The sequence below is a fragment of the Molossus molossus genome, unplaced genomic scaffold (genome assembly GCF_014108415.1).
Source record: "Molossus molossus isolate mMolMol1 unplaced genomic scaffold, mMolMol1.p scaffold_m16_p_7, whole genome shotgun sequence".
In the NCBI taxonomy this organism is placed as follows: Eukaryota; Metazoa; Chordata; class Mammalia; order Chiroptera; family Molossidae; genus Molossus; species Molossus molossus.
The window spans coordinates 57,526,517-57,547,847 of NW_023425401.1; the positions used below are offsets into that span (position 1 = coordinate 57,526,517).

General features: G+C 44.4%; 1 protein-coding gene across 6 annotated transcripts in view; it reads right to left on the reverse strand.

The window, feature by feature from the left end:
- SRPK2 (SRSF protein kinase 2) overlaps positions 1 to 21,331 on the reverse strand; it is a 172,236-nt gene that overhangs the window by 4,496 nt on the left and 146,409 nt on the right. For 5 of the 6 annotated variants that reach the window (XR_004957412.1, XM_036247615.1, XM_036247613.1 and 2 more), the window contains 6 exons: positions 19,734 to 19,980; positions 18,644 to 19,126; positions 11,468 to 11,568; positions 11,250 to 11,357; positions 5,774 to 5,843; positions 5,067 to 5,159 (listed from right to left, as the gene is read on the reverse strand). Coding sequence is in view for 5 of the 6 variants with exons in the window: in XM_036247615.1 (XP_036103508.1) it covers positions 5,067 to 5,159; positions 5,774 to 5,843; positions 11,250 to 11,357; positions 11,468 to 11,568; positions 18,644 to 19,126; positions 19,734 to 19,980 (1,102 nt within the window). In the remaining variant the exon portion in view is untranslated. Of the gene's footprint in view, positions 1 to 4,622; positions 4,716 to 5,066; positions 5,160 to 5,773; positions 5,844 to 11,249; positions 11,358 to 11,467; positions 11,569 to 18,643; positions 19,127 to 19,733; positions 19,981 to 21,331 lie in introns of all 6 variants that reach the window. The other variant, XM_036247617.1, reaches the window with a different exon arrangement.

A 21,331-nucleotide genomic window follows, 5' to 3' on the forward strand; every position in this document is an offset into this window, starting at 1 on the left:
TGTCTATAACAGGACAATATGCAAAATAATTCTAAACCCCAATAGGTATTGAATACATAATAATATTGCAATATAACAGAATACTGAATGCCTCTAAAAAGAATATGTGGATTATGTGGATAGGTGGAAAAAATACATGATACCAAAAATACCCCACAGAAAATAAATTCACTTAAGCCCTATGACTATATGTACCCATTCTTTTTTTTTTTTTTTTTTTTTTATCCTCACCCAAGGACATTTTTGCATTTATCTTCAGATAGAGCAGCAGGAGGGATAAAGTGAGGAAGAGAGAGAGAGAAATATCCACGTGAGAGGGACACATCGAGTGGTGGCCACCTACACGACCCCAACCGGAGCCAGGGACAAACTGCAACTTAGGTACGTGCCCTTATCGGGAACCAAACCTGGGACTCTCTGGTCTGCGGGCTGACGCTCTAACCGCTGAGCCAAACTGGCCAGGCTATGTACACATCCTTACATTTAATTCAATGATAAGAAAGGCTGTCTTATAACTAGTTGATAAACGTTACTTAAAAACAAACGCTAAGCTCTCAAACTAGTGTATCTACCGCTAGCAGAAATGCCAAGTACAGGCTCATCTGATGAGTCAGGGCCTCAAGTCCATTTACCAGCTCCAGCCCTGCATATAACACACAAGAAACAGCCACTGGCACTACCACTTATTATAAAAAAATAAAATAAGTGATTCCTTCACAAGTTAAAGAATTTTTGTCTTGACAATTTTTCCTCATAGGTAAATATACCAAGATATATTTTGCTGAAACAAATTTTGCAAGTAACTAGGCTCTTAATGACATTTAATTGTAACAGTCTTCACTTTTTAAACCATCCAAGGCTTTCTCCCTTCCCATACCCGCTCTCACACCTACGCATGCAAATGAGAGAACAGCGAACCTACTTACTAGATGGGTGCCCTGCGGCCACTGCTGCCCTCAGGCCTGGGCCTGCTGGCGGCTCCAGGGCAGAGTCAACCTAACAGGGCCACAGAACACAGGCCCTGGGGGAGGCTCCCCTCTGGAGTAAAGGAGTCGGGACTGCAACTGTACCTGCCAGGCCCAGATTACTAGGTTACTTTTAAAGGGAAAAAGTTAAGCACTTCCATTATGCAACTCTTACATATTATTTTAAGTGATTTGTGAAAGAAAATACATTTTGTCCATAAAATTATAATATTCCAGAATTAAACATACAAACATATGAGGTTTTACATCACACATGGGGACTATGAAGGCAAATCACGGTACTGTATTTCAGTGAATACTAGTAACTAGGAAAAAAAAATACATGATATAAAATGTATTTCAATAGCACACACATAGAAAGGAAACCTATCAAATAATTTATGGGTGCAAGGCAAGACACAAGCAGAAGATCTGAACATATTCCTACAAAGTACATGTAGGTAAATATTTGAGTTCAAAATCTGTTTAAACCCTATCTCCACACATAAAAAAAATAAGCCAAAATAGACCATACACCTAAATGTAAGACTCCAAATTCTTAGAAAAAAACAGAATGAATCGTTGTGACCTTGAAGTAAGCAATGATTCTTAGATGTGACATCAGAAACACAACAAAAGTAGGAAATTGGACTTCATCAAAATGAAAACCTTTGTACTTCAACTATCACACATGTGCATTCATATGTCCATACAAAAACATGTACAATATGTTCAAAGAAACATTACTCATAATAGCCCAAAAGTGAAAACAACCTAAGTGTCCATCAATTGATGGAGAAAGCAAATGGGGTACATCACACACAAACATGGAGCACTGGACCTTGAAAACACAGTCAATGAAAGAAGCCAACACAAAGTCCACACATTGTATGACTGCATTTATATGGAATGTACAGAACAGGTGAATTAAAAAAAAAAAAAAGAATAGTGGTTGCAGGGCCAAGATTAAGAATACCAACTGAGCATTAATGGGCACAGGCTTTCTTTCAGAGATAATGAAAGTGTTCTAAAACTAGACAGTGGTGATGACTGCATAACTCTGTGAATATACTAAAAACCACAAAACTGTATACTTTAAAATGGTGAATTGTATGATATATAGATTATACCTAAATGAAGCTAGTACAAAATCATTTCAAAAGAATTCCCATGTTATGTTACTGCATACAGTAAAAATAAGCATTTCACTAATTAGTAGATCATAATAAATGACAGGAATAAATGGAATGAAGTATAATAGAATTTACTTGAACCTGTTATAGCAATAATTTCTGTTTTTGTATCATATGCTCAGATTCAAAATTAAATGGTTAAAATAGTAATTCAAACCTATGATCAGCTGTGGACTGTGGTTTGTTCTTTTCTTTTATGAGTTTTGTGTCTCTACAGTCTGTCTCCAGGGCCCAGCATCATCACTGTCTCGCCTCTGTCCACCACCACAACTCTAGCTGGGGGTCTGAGGGCTTTATCATGCAGCTTCCAAGTGGGGACCACAGAGAGAGGGAAAGAGGGTGCTGCTGGACAGTCCCAGGCAAAGAGGAACATATTGTCACCCTGCCTTAGCTCACAAAAGCTTCCATCCAAAATAAAGACTGGATAGAGGTTAATGTTTTTAAATTTGATAACAAAATATGGACTTAAACTACTGTTCACCAGGCACTCCCTAATCCAGGCTCTGGGGACCCCAGCTGGGCGGAGGTGAGCAAAAGGGGGGAAAATGGGGACATCTGTAATAGTCAACAATAAAAATAAAGTAGGGGAAAAAAAGAAAACTCTAGTTACCAACACTAACACCAAATCAAATTGTTTTTGTCTAACTCTACCAAGAATGCTAAATGCATTTCAACTCCCTAGGTCACCTTTAACCAAGCGCCTCAGAAAGAACCGCATATGCAAGTCCTAAAGCACATGACTTGACCATGGAACAGCAAAGTCTGTATAAGAACTTTACATTTTGTCTGTGTGCAGCAGGGAAGGGCACAGACCACGAGTTGTCCCAGTGGGTGCAACAATGCTGATGGAAAGGCCAACCTGAAACCAACTTCCAGCACGAAGGGCCACAGGACAGGGAGCTCTGAGCTGAAACCAACCACCCATCTGACTTCAGTTCACTACGTATCCCTCATTAACCTGTCCTCTGAAGACAGCCCTGTCGAATGGGGACAGGAGAGAGTGCAGGCCCACAGCTGCTTCTGGGCTGTGTTCAGCAAGTGCTGTCCCTGGAGGTTTGCAGTTCAGGCATCAACACCTGACAAGCAGGAGCGCCTCAGGGCAGCTGCCACCCAGAGCGCAGGGGGCCTCAGGCTGCTCAGAGAGGCCCCTACCAATACCTTGGGCCTGTGTGTGCAAGTCTGCATGTGGGGAGGGGAACTTTCTACCTTGCTCCCGTGACCCAGACTCAAAGACCAGATTCTCAGAACCAAAATTAATACAGGCTGTCCAAAGAACAGTTTTCTCTGATCATTTTTTTTCCCTGTGGTAAACCTTAATAAGGCAATAAAAAAAATAACTGCATCTAGTTACATATATCACAAGTTGCCCATTGGGTGGTCCCAGAAAAGCTCAGAGCTGTGGTCAATGTGCTCAGGTAAGTGGACCAGATAAACACCATCTTCGCATGGCTAGTTCTTGGGTTTCTTGTACATTTAACAGGTAAATAAAATATAAAGGACAAAACAAGGACTGGTGAGCTGAACATCACCCGAGTGTATAATAAAGGATTACTACTCTACAAGAATTCCTTATCTCACAGGAAAATACAAAGTCATATTGGGACTCCAAATCTGGTTAATGCAGGAGAGAAAGAGTATCTGGGACTTTCAGTAATTTCTATAAACTCCATGTCCTGCTCGCACCAATTTTAAAAGTTCTTTAATGGTGTTTCAAAAACAACAAAAATAAGCTAGAAAAACATGAATTAAGAGGACGAACTATATTCATACAAAAGAATATGGCACTGGGGAGGGGTTCTTTAAAAATAAATCCCCTCGAGTTCTGAGGTGCTTTTTAAATTGATCACTAAAAGGGGACTACATAGGGCAAAGAACAGTTGTTTAAGGTCATGCCAAGAGAAGACCCACAAGAACTACAACATTAAAATAAAATCACTTATAATACAGTGCAAGGTACTGCAATGGGAGAACAGGATCTGAGTCACAAAAATGTGAGGCACACTGGCTGTCTCTCCCAGGCCAACACCCCCACCATAAAGAGCTCAGACAGGTCAAAAAGGACGTCAGTGGATGTTCGTTCACTAAGTCCAGTCTCTGGGCTGCTGCTGCTCCAATGCGGGGACACTCTTGGCTCCATGAACAACATGGAAAATGTAAAGATAAGTTCAGCTGGTTTCTAAAACTCACTTAACTCCTTTTTATAAATACTTTAATACACAGATTGGTACTTAGAGTAGGAGAAAAGGGTGGAAGAGATAAAGGATTTTAGGAAGGTTGTCTCTTACAAAATTCTTATTCCACAGATAGCAGATGGTTCACTCAGGTTTACTTCGTGGGAGCTTTCCTCAGCAGAATTCCCCAGTTTTAAAAGTCCAGAATTTTCTCCACTGCCCAAATGCAAAAGCATAATTTCTCCTTTTGGGAGAGGATTATGCTGAAATTAGTGTTGCATAAGTACTGTTACCTTTTCTGGTGAGAAACTCCTTGGAATATTTCCCCAACATAGCGTACTTTCGAGGGACTTTCCCCAGCAGTTCAATGATCAATGTCATGTAATCTGCATCGGGAAACATTGCCAGCAAAACACACAACAGTTTACTCAGTACAGGCATGCAGACACTGCCACCGCCCGCGCAGACAGAAACAGAGCGCGACCCAAACAATCGAAAGCACCGGCTCTGCCCATGTGGCCGCAGGCGCCCAGCGCTGGAGGGCACCGCAGAGGAGCGCAGAGGGTGACCGCAGCACTGGGCCAGTGCAGTCTTCCCTCTCAATTCTTCCTGCAATTCTGCTGGGTGGTCTTTTTAAATTTAGGAGAAATGCCTCTGTTACCAATAATGCTGCAGTCAGCAGCTGCCATTCCGTTTCTGTCTGCATCGTGGCGCTTTTCAAAAAGAAGAGGTACTACCTCTGCGGTTGAAGAATTCCCGAGAGTATTTTCCAGATAGAGCAAAGTGCCTTGGGATACTGCCTAGCAGCTCTATGATGTGGGCTATGTGGTCTATGGAGAGAAAAAAAGATATGGGAATGGGAGGGACAGAGGGAAGGAGGGGATAAAAGAAGAGAGAAAAATTGAAATTAGTAAAAACTCAGAAATAGATCCCAATCAACAATGTTTCTAGCACATGCATGCAGAGGCTCCTGGGACTGGTAGGCCTCAGCTCCACTCTGGAGCATGAACGGTGACTGAAGCCAGTTCATCCCAGGCCACCCCAGCATCGCAAGCAAACAGCATGGAGATGGACGGGTTTATAAATGGATTTCAAGTCAGAAGTCCCTGGTTTTCAACTCAGCTCCCAAACAGGAGAGAAAAATGAGCAGCAGATCAGGGGATAAGAGGATCACGGAGAGTCCTAGGGGTATATGCCTGCCCTCTCCTGGCCAGCTAGGCTTGGGGCCTGTGGGCAGCGGGAAGGCCCTCTGAGGTGTCACCCCTGCCAGGAGGCACTGCCCATTCACTGCCACTGAGGGGGCTTCAAGCTCAAACAAGAATCTGAATTTGGTGTTTGAAAACCAACACATAGCTTTATTTCAATACAAAAATATAATACTCTCCGGAGTTTCAGGACCCTCGGGAGACCCAGACCAAGGTATTCAGCAGGCAGCAATACTCACCTTCATCTCTGGAATAGTCCTCTCCAGAATGCGGCTCAAACAAATAATCTCCTGTTGCCAGCTCAAATGCCTAGGACACAACAAACAACAAGGCTCAGCACTTCAGAAACCGGCCCCGGGTCATCCCGTTTTCCTCCTTGTACAAGAGACCTACATTTCATAAGGATCTGACTCAAACCAAAGGACCTCCTAAAAGGCCTCAACATTAAATTTTTTCTTCCTTCAAAAAAGTTCATAAAAGCTTCAGAAATAGTTCTACATCTCCTCTCCTGGGAGATGAAAGGGCCATGTACTCTCCTTATTTTACAAGAAGCAAACGGACATGTCCAGGTATCCGCAAGCAGCTGTGTGGACGCCTGGTCGGAACACTGTCCTGGCCTCGAACAGCAGAAAAGGACTCAATCCAGGCCCCAGGTCTGTCTGACTCCAGAGCCTGCCCTCGACCAGCAGGCTGGCCTGGCCCCTGGATGGCGGATGCTGCCGAGCTCTTGAAGCAAACACCTTCATGTCGTAGTAACCAAGGGGGCCTTCTTCAGCATCTCATATTTCATTCATTGCTGACTCAACCAAAGGAGCACCTAGAGCTTAAGAAGCCCCTCTTGCTCTGACCCAAAGCCAGGAAGAACCGGAGGAGGACAAAAAGCTGGCTGCCTGGGTGACCACTGCGTGTCCCCAGCACACCAGTGTGGAGGAGGCCACTTGTTCCCACTTCCACCAGGCAGTCCATTTCCCTTGTTCACACACACACACACACACACACAACATCAGGACTGTGAGTTTAATTTATAACAATATAAAAGATGGCAACTGCTATTGCTCTGCTGATCAAATACCATGTTTAAAAAACAAAACAGGATAAGCTAAATCCCATTTTTGGTTCTGACCATACTAACTTCTATTCTGTATTAGATCTTGTTGTTCTGAAAGGCACTTAATAATGCCCATGGATCTGTGACTATGGCACTACTCCCACCCACCCTCTCAAGGCACTGCCTTCCCCACTCCTGCCCTTGTGAGCTGCCACTCCCTGACCCACCTTCTCCTTCTGTCCGTGACCACACTGCGGCGAAGGCACCCCTGGAGAAGACTCATCTGCCTGCGGCTGGGGCATCTCTCTGAGCACTTGAAACAGACCACAGGTTGGCACACTCAGCCTGGGACAACTAGTTTATGAACTTGGGATCCCTGCCCAAACCAGACCAGGGTCTGAGCAGGACCTGGACATGTCAAGTCTCAGCACAGAGTAAAGTGCTGCCCAGCGCTGCAGTGCCTGAGAAGGTCCTCACGCGGGGCCTCTCCTCTCCACCCAACAAACACTGAAGACACCAGGCCAATCCCAGGTCAGGGTAAATAAGCTCACATTTGGCTACAAGTTCCAGAAGAACAACTGTATTTCATACTGAATGACCAGAAGAGTCTTCCTCGTACAGGACACAATCAATTCAATACTTGACAAGCCAAGAGGAAAAGGTGAAACTGTAATGGGGAGACTGAAGCTGCATGATGGAAGCTCCAAGGACCTGTGGACGCATGCCAACTGCTCTTAACCTCCTTGGGTCCTCACTCATTCTTCTAGTTAACTTTCAAAAATATTTCAATCTAGCTGTATGTATTTCATACACCCTAACACTAAGATATGACAGCTGAGTGTCCTTCGGAAGATGACCGTTTTGATTAGCACCCACATATTTCCAAGGAAATCCTTAAGTCAAAGAAGCCTACTGATGAAATGGTTTAAAAGGGACAAGAAGAGCCGTTAAACAGGTTCCCATCATGTTACCTGGTCCTGGTTCTCTAGTGACGAGATTTTCTTTACAAACAGGACATGCACAATAAGCAAACACACATGACCACAAAAACGTCATCCTCTGTACTTTGTGACTTCCTTTTATGCTATGACCCATGAAAGACTACTGCTTTCGACTCATTAAGTTACTCCTACTTAACCTTCATAATTAATATTTACTTGCAATAACTGGGAACTCTGGATTCTTCCCTCTGTACTTGGCTCGATGCCATCAGAGGGCCTTTCCTTAGACCAACTTGTGTTTTCAGATTCTGGGGAGATCTCTTTCCTAAAATACTTTCTCATGCTGAGATGCCCCCTTCTGGACAGAGGAGGACACATTAGTTCTGTAATGTGACCAATGCTAAGGAAGTCTGGTGAGATTGTCAGACAGGGTTTTCTTGTTTCTCTAACAATTGACTCAGGCTCACCATGGAGTCCATAAAAAGATACCTATTCAGGAACTCAGACACAAATCCAGAAGAGCTGACACCGCAACCCACACAGAATCATTAGATCATATACACTTAAACCTGAAGAGCCCCAAAGCTCAAGAAAAGGAAAAAAGATTCAGCATCTGATGTATCCCAGCGACCCTGCCTCACTCTGCTGTCCTTTTCCTGGGGTGAAAGCTCTGCTCTGACAGCAACAAGGCACTTGCTGGAGAGCCGCCGCAGGGGTGCAGCCGCCGGCAGGGCTTGGTGCTATTGGTAACTCTCAGAGGACTCTGGGTTTCACTTCCAAGAACAATCTGGAGCTTTACTGCAGCTTGGAATCATGAATTTAATACATCATTATATTTCTAAGCTCCAACAGAAGTGTAGGGATGCAGACACTGCCTCATCTTTCCCAGGTTCTCTAGTTAGAACAGAAGGGACCTCTCAGCCATGACCTTCAGAGATGGGGGTGGGGGTAGAGAATGAAGACTTGCCCCTTCCAGAAAAATCACCTTTTGACAGAATTTTGAAAATTGACAAAATTTTAAAAACTCTCATAAGTAGCCCTAGAAGTACTAAGGAAGCCTAAGTTTAATTTTTTGGAAAGGTGTGGGGGGGTGGGGGTGGGGGCTGCTGAAAGGAGACAAAGTGAGTGCTCTTCCTTAGCGGTTACTGATGTGTGCACGCAGCAGCAGGAGTCAGCAGCACCAGGAGACTGTAGGGAGGGACACATTCTTATCTAATGGAAGGCAAAACACAGCCTGGTATAAAACTAAACCGACGGCTCCACCATTATTCTACATCTGTGATCTTGTCCTATTTTTCTGGTTATATCACCAAAATTTAACACTCAAAATTAGAAGCACAGAATATCACAGTTGAAAAAGTTCTGAGAGTCTAATTCAGGGTGGCCTGATATGGCCTCTTCTGTGTTGCTAGGGACAAGTGAGGTCTGACCTCACCACATCCTGAAATGGAACAGTTCTCCCCTGCAGCTCCAAGGGTTCAGAGCACTGCCTTTCTACTGACCAAACCTCTCAGCCTCCCTTAGCCTCCAGCCCCCACCCCGGCCCTGTTGTGCCCTCTGGAGTCACATAGAGCAAGTCTAATTCCTCTCTATAGTAGTCTCTAAATTCAAAGGAACTACCACTTCTTTTTTTCTTTTTAATTTTTTTTTAAACCCTCACCTGAGGATAATTTTCCATTTATCTTCAGAAAGAAGGGGAGAGGGAGGGGGAGGGGAGGAGAAACATCCATGTGAGAGGCACATCAACTGGTTGCCTCCCACACGACCCCAACTGGGGCCGGGGACCCAACTGCAACCGAGGTACATGCCCTTGACCAGAACAAACCCACGACTCTTTGGTCCGAGGGCCAACGCTTGAACCGCTGAGCCAAACTGGCCAGGGCAACACCACATCTTTTAATCATTTTTTTATACCCAGTTACAGCAAAGCCTTAGTTTTTGATACTACTGAAAACTTAAGTTTTAGGATTATCTGGAATTATCTGTCAGAGCAACACGGGAATAGAAAGTCAGAGTGCCTCAGTTCTATCTGGCCCTATCTGTTGCCTCAGATCATGCTAACTTGAAAGACTAAAAGTATCCACTTTTTTCATAGTGTTTAGCATCACTAACAAAGCCTTTACTTTAGCATTAGAGGACAAACAATCCAACAACTCAACTGTTACATTAATCTTTGAAAAACAGTAAATTTAATTATTCAGCTTTTTTAATGAGACAAGTGCCAAGCCTTACACACACGCCCCTGCATTTCAATATCAGAGGAGAATTTGGCATAAAAAACAATGAAATAGGAAAGCATGAAATACCACCTTAATCCACACACACCCCCTTTCCAACACAGGACTACCAAGTATACAGCCCATCAAGAAGAAGGTGTTGGCCCTGGCCAGTTTGGCTCAGCGGTTAGAGCGTCGGCCTGTGCACCAGCGAGTACCGGGTTCGGTTTCCACTAAGGGCATATAACTCGGTTGCAGTTTGTCCCTGCCCTGGTTGGGGTCGTGTGGGTGGCAACCCCTCAATGTCTCTCTTTCACATCGATGTTTCCCTCTCTCTCTTCCTCCCTCTCTCCCTCCCGCTCTAAGATAAGTACAAAAATGTCTTCAAGTGAGGATTAAAAAAGAAGGTGTTGAACTGGCCAGGAGAGAGGGCCAAAAAAGAGAAACTGAAATTGGTTTACAGATGAAGGGCCATTCATGGTCATCAGTTCACATGTAAGGAGTGAGAAAAAGATGTGCTGATGGGGCCTGGGGGACTCAGGCACAGCTGAGCTCGAGGAACACAGAACTGGCAGTGAAAACGGACGGGACACATGGTGGAAGAGGAGGCATCCTGAGGCCCTGCAGACACGTCACTGTGTCCTCCACGTAACAGACTCAGGCAGAGGAGCATATGCAGCCACCGGTTATCTCCAAAGTGACTGGACAGCCCAGAACAGTAAGGAGGGATCTTCTCTAGATTTTATGTTATAAAAGCAGAGAGATGAGTCCTGGCCGGTTTGGCTCAGCGGTTAGAGCGTCGGCCTGAGGTACGGAGAGACCCGGGTTCGGTTCCCGCTAAGGGCATGTACCTCGGTTGCAGTTTGTCCCTGGCCCTGGTTGGTCGTGCAGGTGGCAGCCACTCGATGTGTCCCTTTCATGTCGATGTTTCTCTCTCTCTCTTCCTCTCTCTCTCCCTCCCACTCTATCTGAACAAAAAATGGGAAAAAAAAAATGTCCTCGGGTAAGGATAAAAAAAAAAAAAAAAAGGCAGAGAGATGAAACATTGGCAGATGGGTAATCCTTTCCTCTCCAGTAAGGAGATAAGGTCTATCAGAGGCCACCACAAAGGACTATAGCCTTTCAGCCTCAAGACAATCATCCCCTAAGACACAGCTGTCTTATCTTCCTCCACAGTGTGAGTGAAGAATGAAGCTTCATACAATCTGCAAGCAAGCTTTCAGTAACCAAAGGAATTATTTGAAGTCATTTTACCACCACAGCAGAGCGCTGCACAGGGCCATGAGAAGACACCCTCTCTGGCAAGACCAAACCCAACCCAACCCAGGACATGCCGGAGTTGAATTCTTCCAATTCTTAAGATACTCAAGGCAGCAACCTTTCCCTCACCCAGCCCATGGCAGATAGCTTCACAGTCAGAACCCTGCAGACGGAAGCCTGCCCATCGTGGGCACTCAAGTAATGAGCCTTCACATGGGAGACAATTTCCATGGGCCACAGCCGCTCTTACCATACACGCTGTACTCCAGATGTCAGCAGGTGTACTGTAACCTGCTCCTATTAAAACCTCTATGGATCTATACTGACGTGTCTGGATATCTTCCGTGAAGTGTTTATGCTGAAAGGGAACAGACTGCATTACCAAGGAGGACACATTAAAAAAGAAAACAAAGTGTCTTCTAACACATAATCATGTCCAAAATGTTTTAGAAATAAAATTCTACTTACCACCCAACAAGCATTTCCCAGGTCAGCAATTTTAACTCTAATTTTATCGGCATTCCGTGGATCCAGGGGATTCACCAGTAAGTCAGCCGCCCGGGTTTTTGCTGGCATGAGCAAACAGCAGGACAGTTAGTGCGTGGAGTAAGTGGTTTGCATGTGTGCACACAATGTTTGCTGGGCACTCAGCCTCCTTTTCTAGAAAAGCGATGGGATGATTATTAAGGCCTGGAATCCTGTAAGTTGAACTTAACAGAATTTAAAACTTGTGGTTGTCATATCTGGAAAATCCTTCACAAAAGGGAACAAACCAGACTGCCCAGAGACCCCATGGACACTGCCTTGCCCTTTCTCCAGGGTCCCCGATTCCTTTGCCCCCTCAGGTCAGCGCTGCTCTGTTCTCTTCTGTATGTTTCTAGCAGCTCATTATATCAGAGCCCACACTCCCTAATAGATCACATGGAGCCGCTTGTGCATTATTACACAGGACGTGGCATCACAGAGAATGCTGCCCTGGGCAGCCAATCCTTCCCAAGTGACACACGGTTCACCTGTACCCACACCCCTCATCCGTCCCTCTGCCTCAGCTGACCTCAAGGGTTAAATGATCACTGATTAACAAATACAGATTAATGTAGGTAACAAAATTTGAGACATCACACACAGCAGAATTTTCACTGATACAACGCCTAAGGCAAGAGAAACAAAGGAAACAATAAATAAGACTACATCAAACTAAAAAGCTTCTGCACAGCAAAAGAAACAAGCATCAAGATGGAAATGGAACCCACTCTATGGGAGACCATAATTGCCAATGATACATCAGATAAAGGGTTAATTTCCAAAATATATAGAGTACTCACACAACTCAACAAAAGGAAGACAAACAATCCCATTAAAAAATTGGCAGAGGACCTAATTAACACCTCTCCAAACAGAACATACAAATGGCTAAGAGACATATGAGATCAATGTCACTAATCATCAGGGAGATGCATATTAAAATGACTATGAGGTATCACCTCACATCTGCCAAATGGCTGTCATCAACAAATCATCAAACAAGTGCTAGTGAGGGTGTAGAGAAAAGGGGATCCTAGTACACTGCTGGTGGGAATGCAGACTGGTGCAGCCACTATGAAAAACAATATGGTGTTTTCTCAAAAAATTAGAAATGGAACTGCCATTTGACCCAGTGATCCCACTTCTAGGAATATATCCTAAGAAGCCTGAAACACCAATCAGAAAGAATGTATGTACCCCCATGTTCATAGCAGCACTATTTACAATAGCAAAGATCTGGAAACAGTCCGAGTGTCTATCCACTAAAAAAGCTGTGGTACATATACACAATGGAATACTATGCAGCTGTAAGAAAGAAAGATCTCTCATCCTTTGAGATCACATGGAAGGACCTGGAGAGTATTATGCTAAGCGAAATAAGCCAGTCAGAGAAAGACAAGTATCACATGATCTCACTTATTTGCAGAATATAATGAACAAAACAAGCTGATGAACAAAATACACCCAGAGACATAGAAAGAGGTAGGGTTCAGACTCACAAACCTCAGAGGAGGTGGAGGTGTGGGGGGGAGATAAACCAAGGAACTTATATGCATGTTTGTGTAACCAGTGGACATAAACAACAATGCGGTGTGGGTGTGTGTGTGGGAGGGGGGATCAGGAGGAGGGTGTCAATGGGGGAAAAAGGAGAAACACCTGTAACAAAAATATATTAATAACACACACACACACACACACACACACACACAAAAACAAAAAAATCCAAATTAAAAGCTGGGACTAATCAATCCTGGTTTAGCTTTGAACAAGGAATATTCCAGAAAAGAGATCTCCTGAGATGACCTGGTCTGTAAGGGCAATCTGAGGTCCTTCATGACAGCCTTGCCAAATAATTGGGCCACTCTCGATCTCAGGGTGACCCTGACAGAATCTTAACAGCAGGCAGAGGGCCAGACTTCTCAGGGCTCCTGAGACAGTCCCGACCACGCCTGCATCAAGCACAGTCAACCAGGGTGCAGGGGGCAAAGAAAAGTAATTCGGTGAAGCCCAGACAGAAGATCCTGAAGTTCACTCAGCATCTTCATCAGACCTCAAACTGACCTACAAGCTCAGATTTCTGGAAAGGATGAGATACAACCATAGCTTTTATTTTAGAATTCTGAAGTGGTATTTGCAGACTAAACAGAAAAGTCTGCTCGATGCAGAACATTAAACAACACCCTTTGTTCACACAAAGCTGGGCAATGCTCAATGAACCAAACCTCCTTCTGGGTTCGTCTGTGCTGTGAAGCCACAGCGCTGAAGAAGGCTGATTCCTCAGTGCCCACAAAGGAAAAGGCCAGGCTGTGCTCACTGGGCAGGCAAGATGCCCAGGACCCTGAGCACTGACAGCTCCTCAGGAGGGGCCGGGGGTTGCGCAGACAATTCTGGGTAACGTTTTAATCCTCAAGACCCATCCTCAGGCTGTGGATCAACCTGAACCGGCCAGGCTCACTTTCCCTCCTGCGATCTGCCCAATGCCCACTTCCTCTGTATAAAAAAGGTGATCCAGCCCTGGTCGGTTTGGCTCAGCGGTTAGAGCGTCGGCCTGCGGTCTGGAGAGACCTGGGTTCGGTTCCCGCTAAGGGCACGTACCTCGGTTGCCGTTTGTCCCCGGCCCTGGTTGGTCGTGCGGGTGGCAGCCACTCGATGTGTTCCTTTCACATCGATGTTTCTCTCTCTCTCTGTTCCTCTCTCTCCCTCCCACTCTACCTGAACAAAAAATGGAAAAGTGTCCTCGGGTGAGGATAAAAAAATAAATAAATAAATAAATAAATAAAAAATAAAAAAGGTGATCCACCAGGGGGCTCCGTAAAAGGCCAGATACGACATTTAATCAAGGAGAGTCAGCAGGCAGGAAAATGAAGTTTGAGGTGTGCGGAACTGGAGTCAAGTCTAAATTTAAACACTGTAAGTTTTAAGACTCTGGCAAATGACTTAAGCGGTTTGAGAATCTGTAAAAAGGCGAGAGAGGAAGGGACCACCCCTCCCCGCACCCCACACACATGCACACACAGACCACACGCGGCAGGCAGGCTCCGCCTGTGTGAGGCCAGGGCACCCACCCTCCAGGGATGAAGCTTCTAACAGGTTGGTGAAGGGCCATTTGTGCTTTGGTGACATGCTGTCACCCTCCTGGCTCAGGTTTGTAAATAGTGACCATCTTACAAACAGTACTATGCAATTTACCTTAAAATTTTACTTGTATATGAAAACAGAGAAGGTAAAAGAGAATTTGCTTGCATTTCTGACTTTCTTTTCTCAACAGTCAATAGAGCCCAATGAAACACAGGCGCCACCATGCTTGCTGCGCAGCCACCCCCACTTCACTTCCCCCAAGAAGGGAGTGAGAGTGGGGAGAGAGTTGGGTACATTTCACCTCAGGAAGGGCTGGGGCCCTTCGGTCGGTCCTGACAAACCGGTCTGAGTGATACTGTATTCACTCCATGTGAAGCCATCCTAGAAATGAGTAAGATGACAGCAGGGGGGCTCAGAGTGACGAAACAGCTGCCATCTCTTCACAGTCAGGCCCACATTGATACTTTATAGTCTAAAACATTCCTACATGGGAGGCATGAATGCCCTCTCGATATGCAGGTTCAGTACCAGGCCCAAGTAGCAAAACTAGGAGATTTATTGCCCAAACCTGACCCATTCCTTCACCAAATATTTACCAAGTCCCTTCTATGTTCCTGGCACTGTCTTGGCACTGGGAACAGCATAAACAAGACATATGAGGTTCACCCAACACACCCCAAATTAGGGAACTCATGTTATCAGCTGGGAGTATGGGCAATAAAGCAAACATGATTCATCACCATGTCCAGTGGCTCTGGATGCTATGAAGAAAAACAAAGCAAAGAAAGGGGGTGAGCAATGATGAGGGTGTTCTGGGGAAGTCTTTTCTGAGAAGGTGATGTCTGGGGGAGGCCTGACTAAAGGAGGCATTGAGGGGAGCAGCTCTAGGCAGAGGGGGGACAGTGCAAAGAGCAAAGAGGCACAAATAAGTCCCCAGTACTTATGAGAAACTTTAGAAAGATGCTAGGGTGGGAGGTGCAGAATGAGCACAGGAAATAGACAAAGTCGGGATGCCAGGGAGATGACATCAAAGAGGGAGCTGCCAGGGAACAGACTGTATAGAGCTCGTAAGCTTTAGAGAGCTAGGCCTCTGGGTGCTATTCTAAGTGGATGAGATGTGCTTTCAAAACCTCTCTCTCTCTGAACTGCTCTACAAAGAACAGGCTAGGGAGCAAGAGTCTAAGTGAGGTAAGCAGGGAGCAGTGTGACAGAAACCTGGGCATGGACTGACAGTGACAGGGGTCACTATCAGGTGATAGTGGAAGCGTTCAGAAACCAATGCACTTGCAGATAAAGCCGACACGATCGCTCTGCTCCAGGGTCTCTCTGCCCTTCAGACGCGATGAGCCAGGTCTAATCTATGGCTCTGCTCTAGCAGCTCGCACCCAAGAGGAATTCTGCCTCCTCTTCTCAATCTTCAAAACCAATTACTCCAGGGAAAAGTTCACATTCTTCAGCCTGGTATTTAAGTTCTCCCTCAGTCTTCTCATTATGGCCTGGTCTTTTCTTCAATTATTCCCTAATGTATATGCTCTGCTATAATGACAAGGATCTAAACCAGTGGTTCTCAATCTGTGGGTCGCAACCCCTTTGGGGGTCGAACGACCCTTTCAGAGGTCGCCCAAGACCATCGGAAAACACATATTTCCGAAGGTCTTAGGAACCGAGACACTGCTCCTCCATTGTCTCCAGGCAGGTCCGCCCACATGCAGATACGCCCACATACAACATGAGGAGCTGTATTCAAGGGTCGCGGCATTAGGAAGGTTGAAACAAATTTTAAATAAATCTTGTTTCTCTTGCCTCATGTTCATAAAGTACCAAGTGGCCTCCACCCGCCTGTAGGCCATGCCCCTTCCATGCAGGAAACACCTCCCATGCCAGAGGCTGCCACGGTCATGAAACCACCAAGATGAAAACCAAAACTGAGTGCCCCAATCAAATAACTGGATGAGGAGATCCTGTCCCTGCTAGGTCCCGAAAATTTAACAATATTGAAAAGGTCTGGTTGGTAAAAAGAGACTGGGATCAATGAAAAAAAAAAATAGACTTCCTATTTCTCCCTGATTCGTGCAGACAGGGTGCTGAGAATGGAGTGTATGTTTGGCAGAGTAAAATGCTGATTATGAACAGAAAAGGATGGAAGAAAGGGAAGAGTAGAAGAATATAACCAAGTATCACTGATTAGTTTGTCCAGTACTCAACAAATGTTTATCTTAGCACCAAGTTAGATGCTGAGGATATAAAGAGAAAAATGCAGAGCATTTTAAAAGAGTTTAAATCCTAGTGAAGAGAAAGATAAAGGACAATGATAAACAAACAATGATGACCATACAGTTAAGAAAAGTATGACCAGTAGGAAAAGAGGGGAAAGGGAACAGGCTGAGGAACACAGGGAGGACTTGGGCTTGAGCTGTCACCTGACAAAAGAATGAACCTTTGCCCAAAGGACGGATAAACAGTGAAGCATAAGCAAAGGTACAGAGCGAACATGCCTTATGCACACAGACACTCTTCATTGTGTCTTGAAATAAACCGGGAAGAGGCTATGCTACACTTGGTGGCCAAAAGCATCGGAAGCAGTGTGGTGGTAGCAGGAGAGTAAAGACACACAGAGGTGAGTTCTTCCTTAGATGAACCTATGTACCAGGTGAAAACATCTTATAAGCACCTTCAAAAAATTCTGCTCAGAGTACAGATAATAGGATCAGAATATGTTTATCTGAGTTTAAAAAACAAAGAAACCCATCTTTAGAATGATTAACTATAGCCAACTAGTAGCAAAGGCAGCTCTGTAGGTCTCCCACCTGCTGAAATGAAAAGAGCTGCAGAACTGGTTGGGCTACTAGCAGGGCTGACTCATCATTGGACTGTCCATGTGTTAAACACTCTTATCAGCAGAGGGAGCAGCGGAGGTTTCTGAGGCCACAATGGAAACCAACCATGATGTCTGTGTTAGCTTACTTAAGTCTCTTGGCACGTCACAAGCAGAGATACGTCATATGGCATTTGCTCTCAAGTAAGGATTTGATATAAGTCATCATTATTATTTGAATCCTTGCCACTTCCTTTAAAATTGCAATAACTGTCCTGGCCGGTCTTGCTCACCGGTTAGAGCATCAGCCTGCGGTCCAGAGAGATCCAGGTTCGGTTCCTGCTAAGGGCGCGTACCTCGGTTGCGGTTTGTCCCTGGCCCTGGTTGGGTCATGTGGGTGGCAACAATTCGATGTGTCCCTTTCATGTCGATGTTTCTCTCTCTTTCTCTCCCTCCCACTCTATCTGAACAAAATATTGAAAAATGGCCCTGGCCGGGTTTGGCTCAGCGGTTAGAGCATCGGCCTGCGGTCTCGAGAGACCCGGGTTCGGTCCCCCTAAGGGCATGTACCTCGGTTGCAGTTTGTCCCTGGCCCTGGTTGGGTTATGTGGGTGGCAACCACTCGATGTGTCCCTTTCACGTCGATGTTTCTCTCTCTCTCTCTCCCTCCCACTCTATCTGAACAAAATATCAAAGGGTGTCCTCGGGTGAGGATAAAAAAAAAGAAAAATGTCCTCAGGTGAGGATAAAAAAAATTGCAATAACCAAGTCCTATAATCAGGAACCAGGATCAAAATAAGACACCTCTTCCTCAATACAGACAAAGAGCAGGCACATACCTCCTTGAATAGGAATTAAACAGAACCAAAAACTAAGTATTACACTACCATATGGAAGTACAGATTATAAATTAAACCACATTCTAGAAAACTACAGGTGTAAGTTCTTATAGACTCGGAAGGTTTTGCAAATGTACGATATCACTAAATATAGAAAAAGTCAGAAAAACTCAGAAATGGGATCCGAGCTGCAGCGAACAAGAGAAAGGGCACAGAATATATTTTACATCACATTCCTTATTCATGAGTACAAAGGTAGTACAATGAAAATGGTTAATGCACACATACATGGCTATACCGTCTAAGCCAATTCCCTCTGACACATCTGTCAAGTGTGTGACACTTAGGCCACTGACCACAGACACCCCTCTGGGAAGGGACACTTACTTTTTGGCAAATCCCCAGTGCTGGAGGCAGACACTGTCCTGCTTCTGTCACGGGATGGACTGTCTTCCTCAAGCTCAGTGAGTGGGGATCCCTCAGAAAGTGCAGAACCACAAGCCACAGATTCTAAGGGTCCAGAGGACAAAGATGTGGAAAACTCTGGAAACTGTGACTCAGAAATTTTATGTCGTCCATTTGGCAATTCACCATTGAATTGTTCATAGGAGCTGCTATATGTGTAATCACTTTCTGCATTTGGCTCATCAAGGTTATATTCCTCAGGGTTTGGGCAATCTTCTTCTTCATCATCTTCATCATCCAGCTGCTGCTCCAGCAGGAATGGGCCATTTTCAATGTGGCCATTGGTTTTGGGTGATTCTATCCACGTAGGGTCTATGTTCTCAAGCTCCTGTTCAACATCGTCTTCATCTTTCTCAATGTTTTCTTTCTCGGTGTCTTCTTTCTCTTCCTGGTCCTCAGCTTCACCTTAAAAGGTTGACGAGTGAAGAATAAGAACTTGTTACTCTCCTTAACACAGTGGCACTAGGCACTTAACTCCTCCAACAAGAGATATTTCTGAACATGCTTAACTTATGAACTACATAGCAAACACCACTTGGCTCTCAGGATAACATCCTCAGGTTTTCAAACTCTTATTTTTCATGTATTAAATAAGTGGCCTAGTATTAGAAAAAGTTAGCATCTGGGGGAAAATGACCATAATAGTTGCATTTCCATGTCTACCATCTCTTCTACAATTGTCAGAAAAGGTTTTATTTGTGTATATTACTATTAGGCAAAAAGTTAATTACAAAATAAAAGACAATTACTAGTATGATAGAGACATGGAGTTTCTCAGACATTTTACATGTTTTAAAAAAGCTTTGAAATAGTAACATATTTCTGGCATCCATTTTACAAATGAACTACCACAATGTTCCCCATATTCCTGAATAAGAAGTTAGAGAGAATCATCCTCATATCTAGTGAAGCAGCAGGTCAGCCTCACATGTGATGGCCTGGGTAGGGGTCTCTATCAAGGAAGCCCTGAGCCCTCTCTGCAGCCCCTGCAGCCCCTTCTGATTTCACTGACCGTTGTCAAGTGCAGGCTCTCCCTCAGCAGCCTCCTCTAATCCTGCTGTTTTTAGTTTCACCTCTGGGCAGTAGTCATCATCTTGCTCATTGGAAGGTACAGCTGATGTGACGTTTTCTTCTATTATTTTCCTTTCAGCTTCGCGCTCCAATTCTTCTATTTCCTGTAGGCGTTTTTCCAGTAACTCAGCCTGCCTTTTCTGCTTCTTTTTCAGTTTTTTCTTTTTGTTTTTAGAAATTTTTCCTATCTACAACATGTTAAGAAAATACCACAGGTCAGTTTGCTTCTTTTTAAAGCACTACACAATAGTACAAATGCTGGCAGCTTGGCGAATACCAACAAAGTCTGTCTTTTCAGGTCACAGTCTATTAAAATCACATGCCAGACATGAGATCTACCAGGTGGCTGGGGTTACAGTCAAACCAGGAAAAAGAAAACAGTGTACTATCAAATAATGGGTCCTACACTCAGAGGGATATAGCTTAAATCAAATTGTCTTTTTCATTTAAACTCTAGGAAGAACTGAATATGCTGAGATACTCTTCCCTTTAAATAAGAAGCACCTCTTACCAGTTATATGTGCTGCTGCTTGTATACAAAGTAACTATGTCCTCTCTCCTTACTGTCTTACCAACCATCTGCCAGAAAAGAAATGCCTGCCAAAACAGGTGTGTTTCATTCACTGCTGGCCAACAGCACTGTTTGTGTTTGGGTCTCACACTGGGCTGTTATCAACAGCAAAGACTGCATGAATATAAGAAATGAGCATATGAAATGAAAGAAAAAAAGATAAAGCACCTCCAATCATAGCCATCTGATTTGGAAAGTACTAGCAGTGGAGTCTCCAATTTTCACAGAATCAATCATCAACAAGCTGCTCAAGCCATGAGAGAGCTACAGGAAATGACTCGGCTCCTCTCATCGCCTCAGCAGACCAGGTGGTGTAATCATTACAAGTCCCCCTTGTACTGGGACTTCTACTAAAAACCGAAGACTGCTGGCAGCACTCTGAATTTTTGGACACTTCCTTTCAAATGCTTCTTGTTCATAAAGTTCTTTTAAATATTTCAGATGACCCATCAACTCGACATTCAATCCTCCCCTGGAACCAGCCAAGGTTAGGTCTGCTGGGTAGGGTTTATTTCCAGGCAGCCTGTTTCATTTCATTGGTCTTAGTGTTTTGACAGGACAACTAAATAGATAATACTCTTTCATATTTAACTACTGGCTGGAAAAAACTTAGAACAGCATTTGAAAAACAGGTAACTTGAAAGCCAATGAGAAATAAGGCAAAGTGTTTTCGGAATAATCACACTTCAAACTATTTCTATCACCTCACATTTTACCAGGCTCAGCCAACAGCTCTCTAGAAAGTAAGTGAAAAAACTTAAGATCAAACTTGGAACAGCTCTATTTCTAACTCCAAAAATCAGTTCACCTTATCAAAATAGTGTAAGTCTTATATATTCAAGTATATACAGCACGCCCTGGCTAGTTTCGTTCAGCGGTTAGAGTGTCAGCCTGCGATCCAGAGAGACCCGGGTTCGACTCCCGTAAGGACATGTACCTTGGTTGCAGTTTGTCCCTGGCCCTGGTTG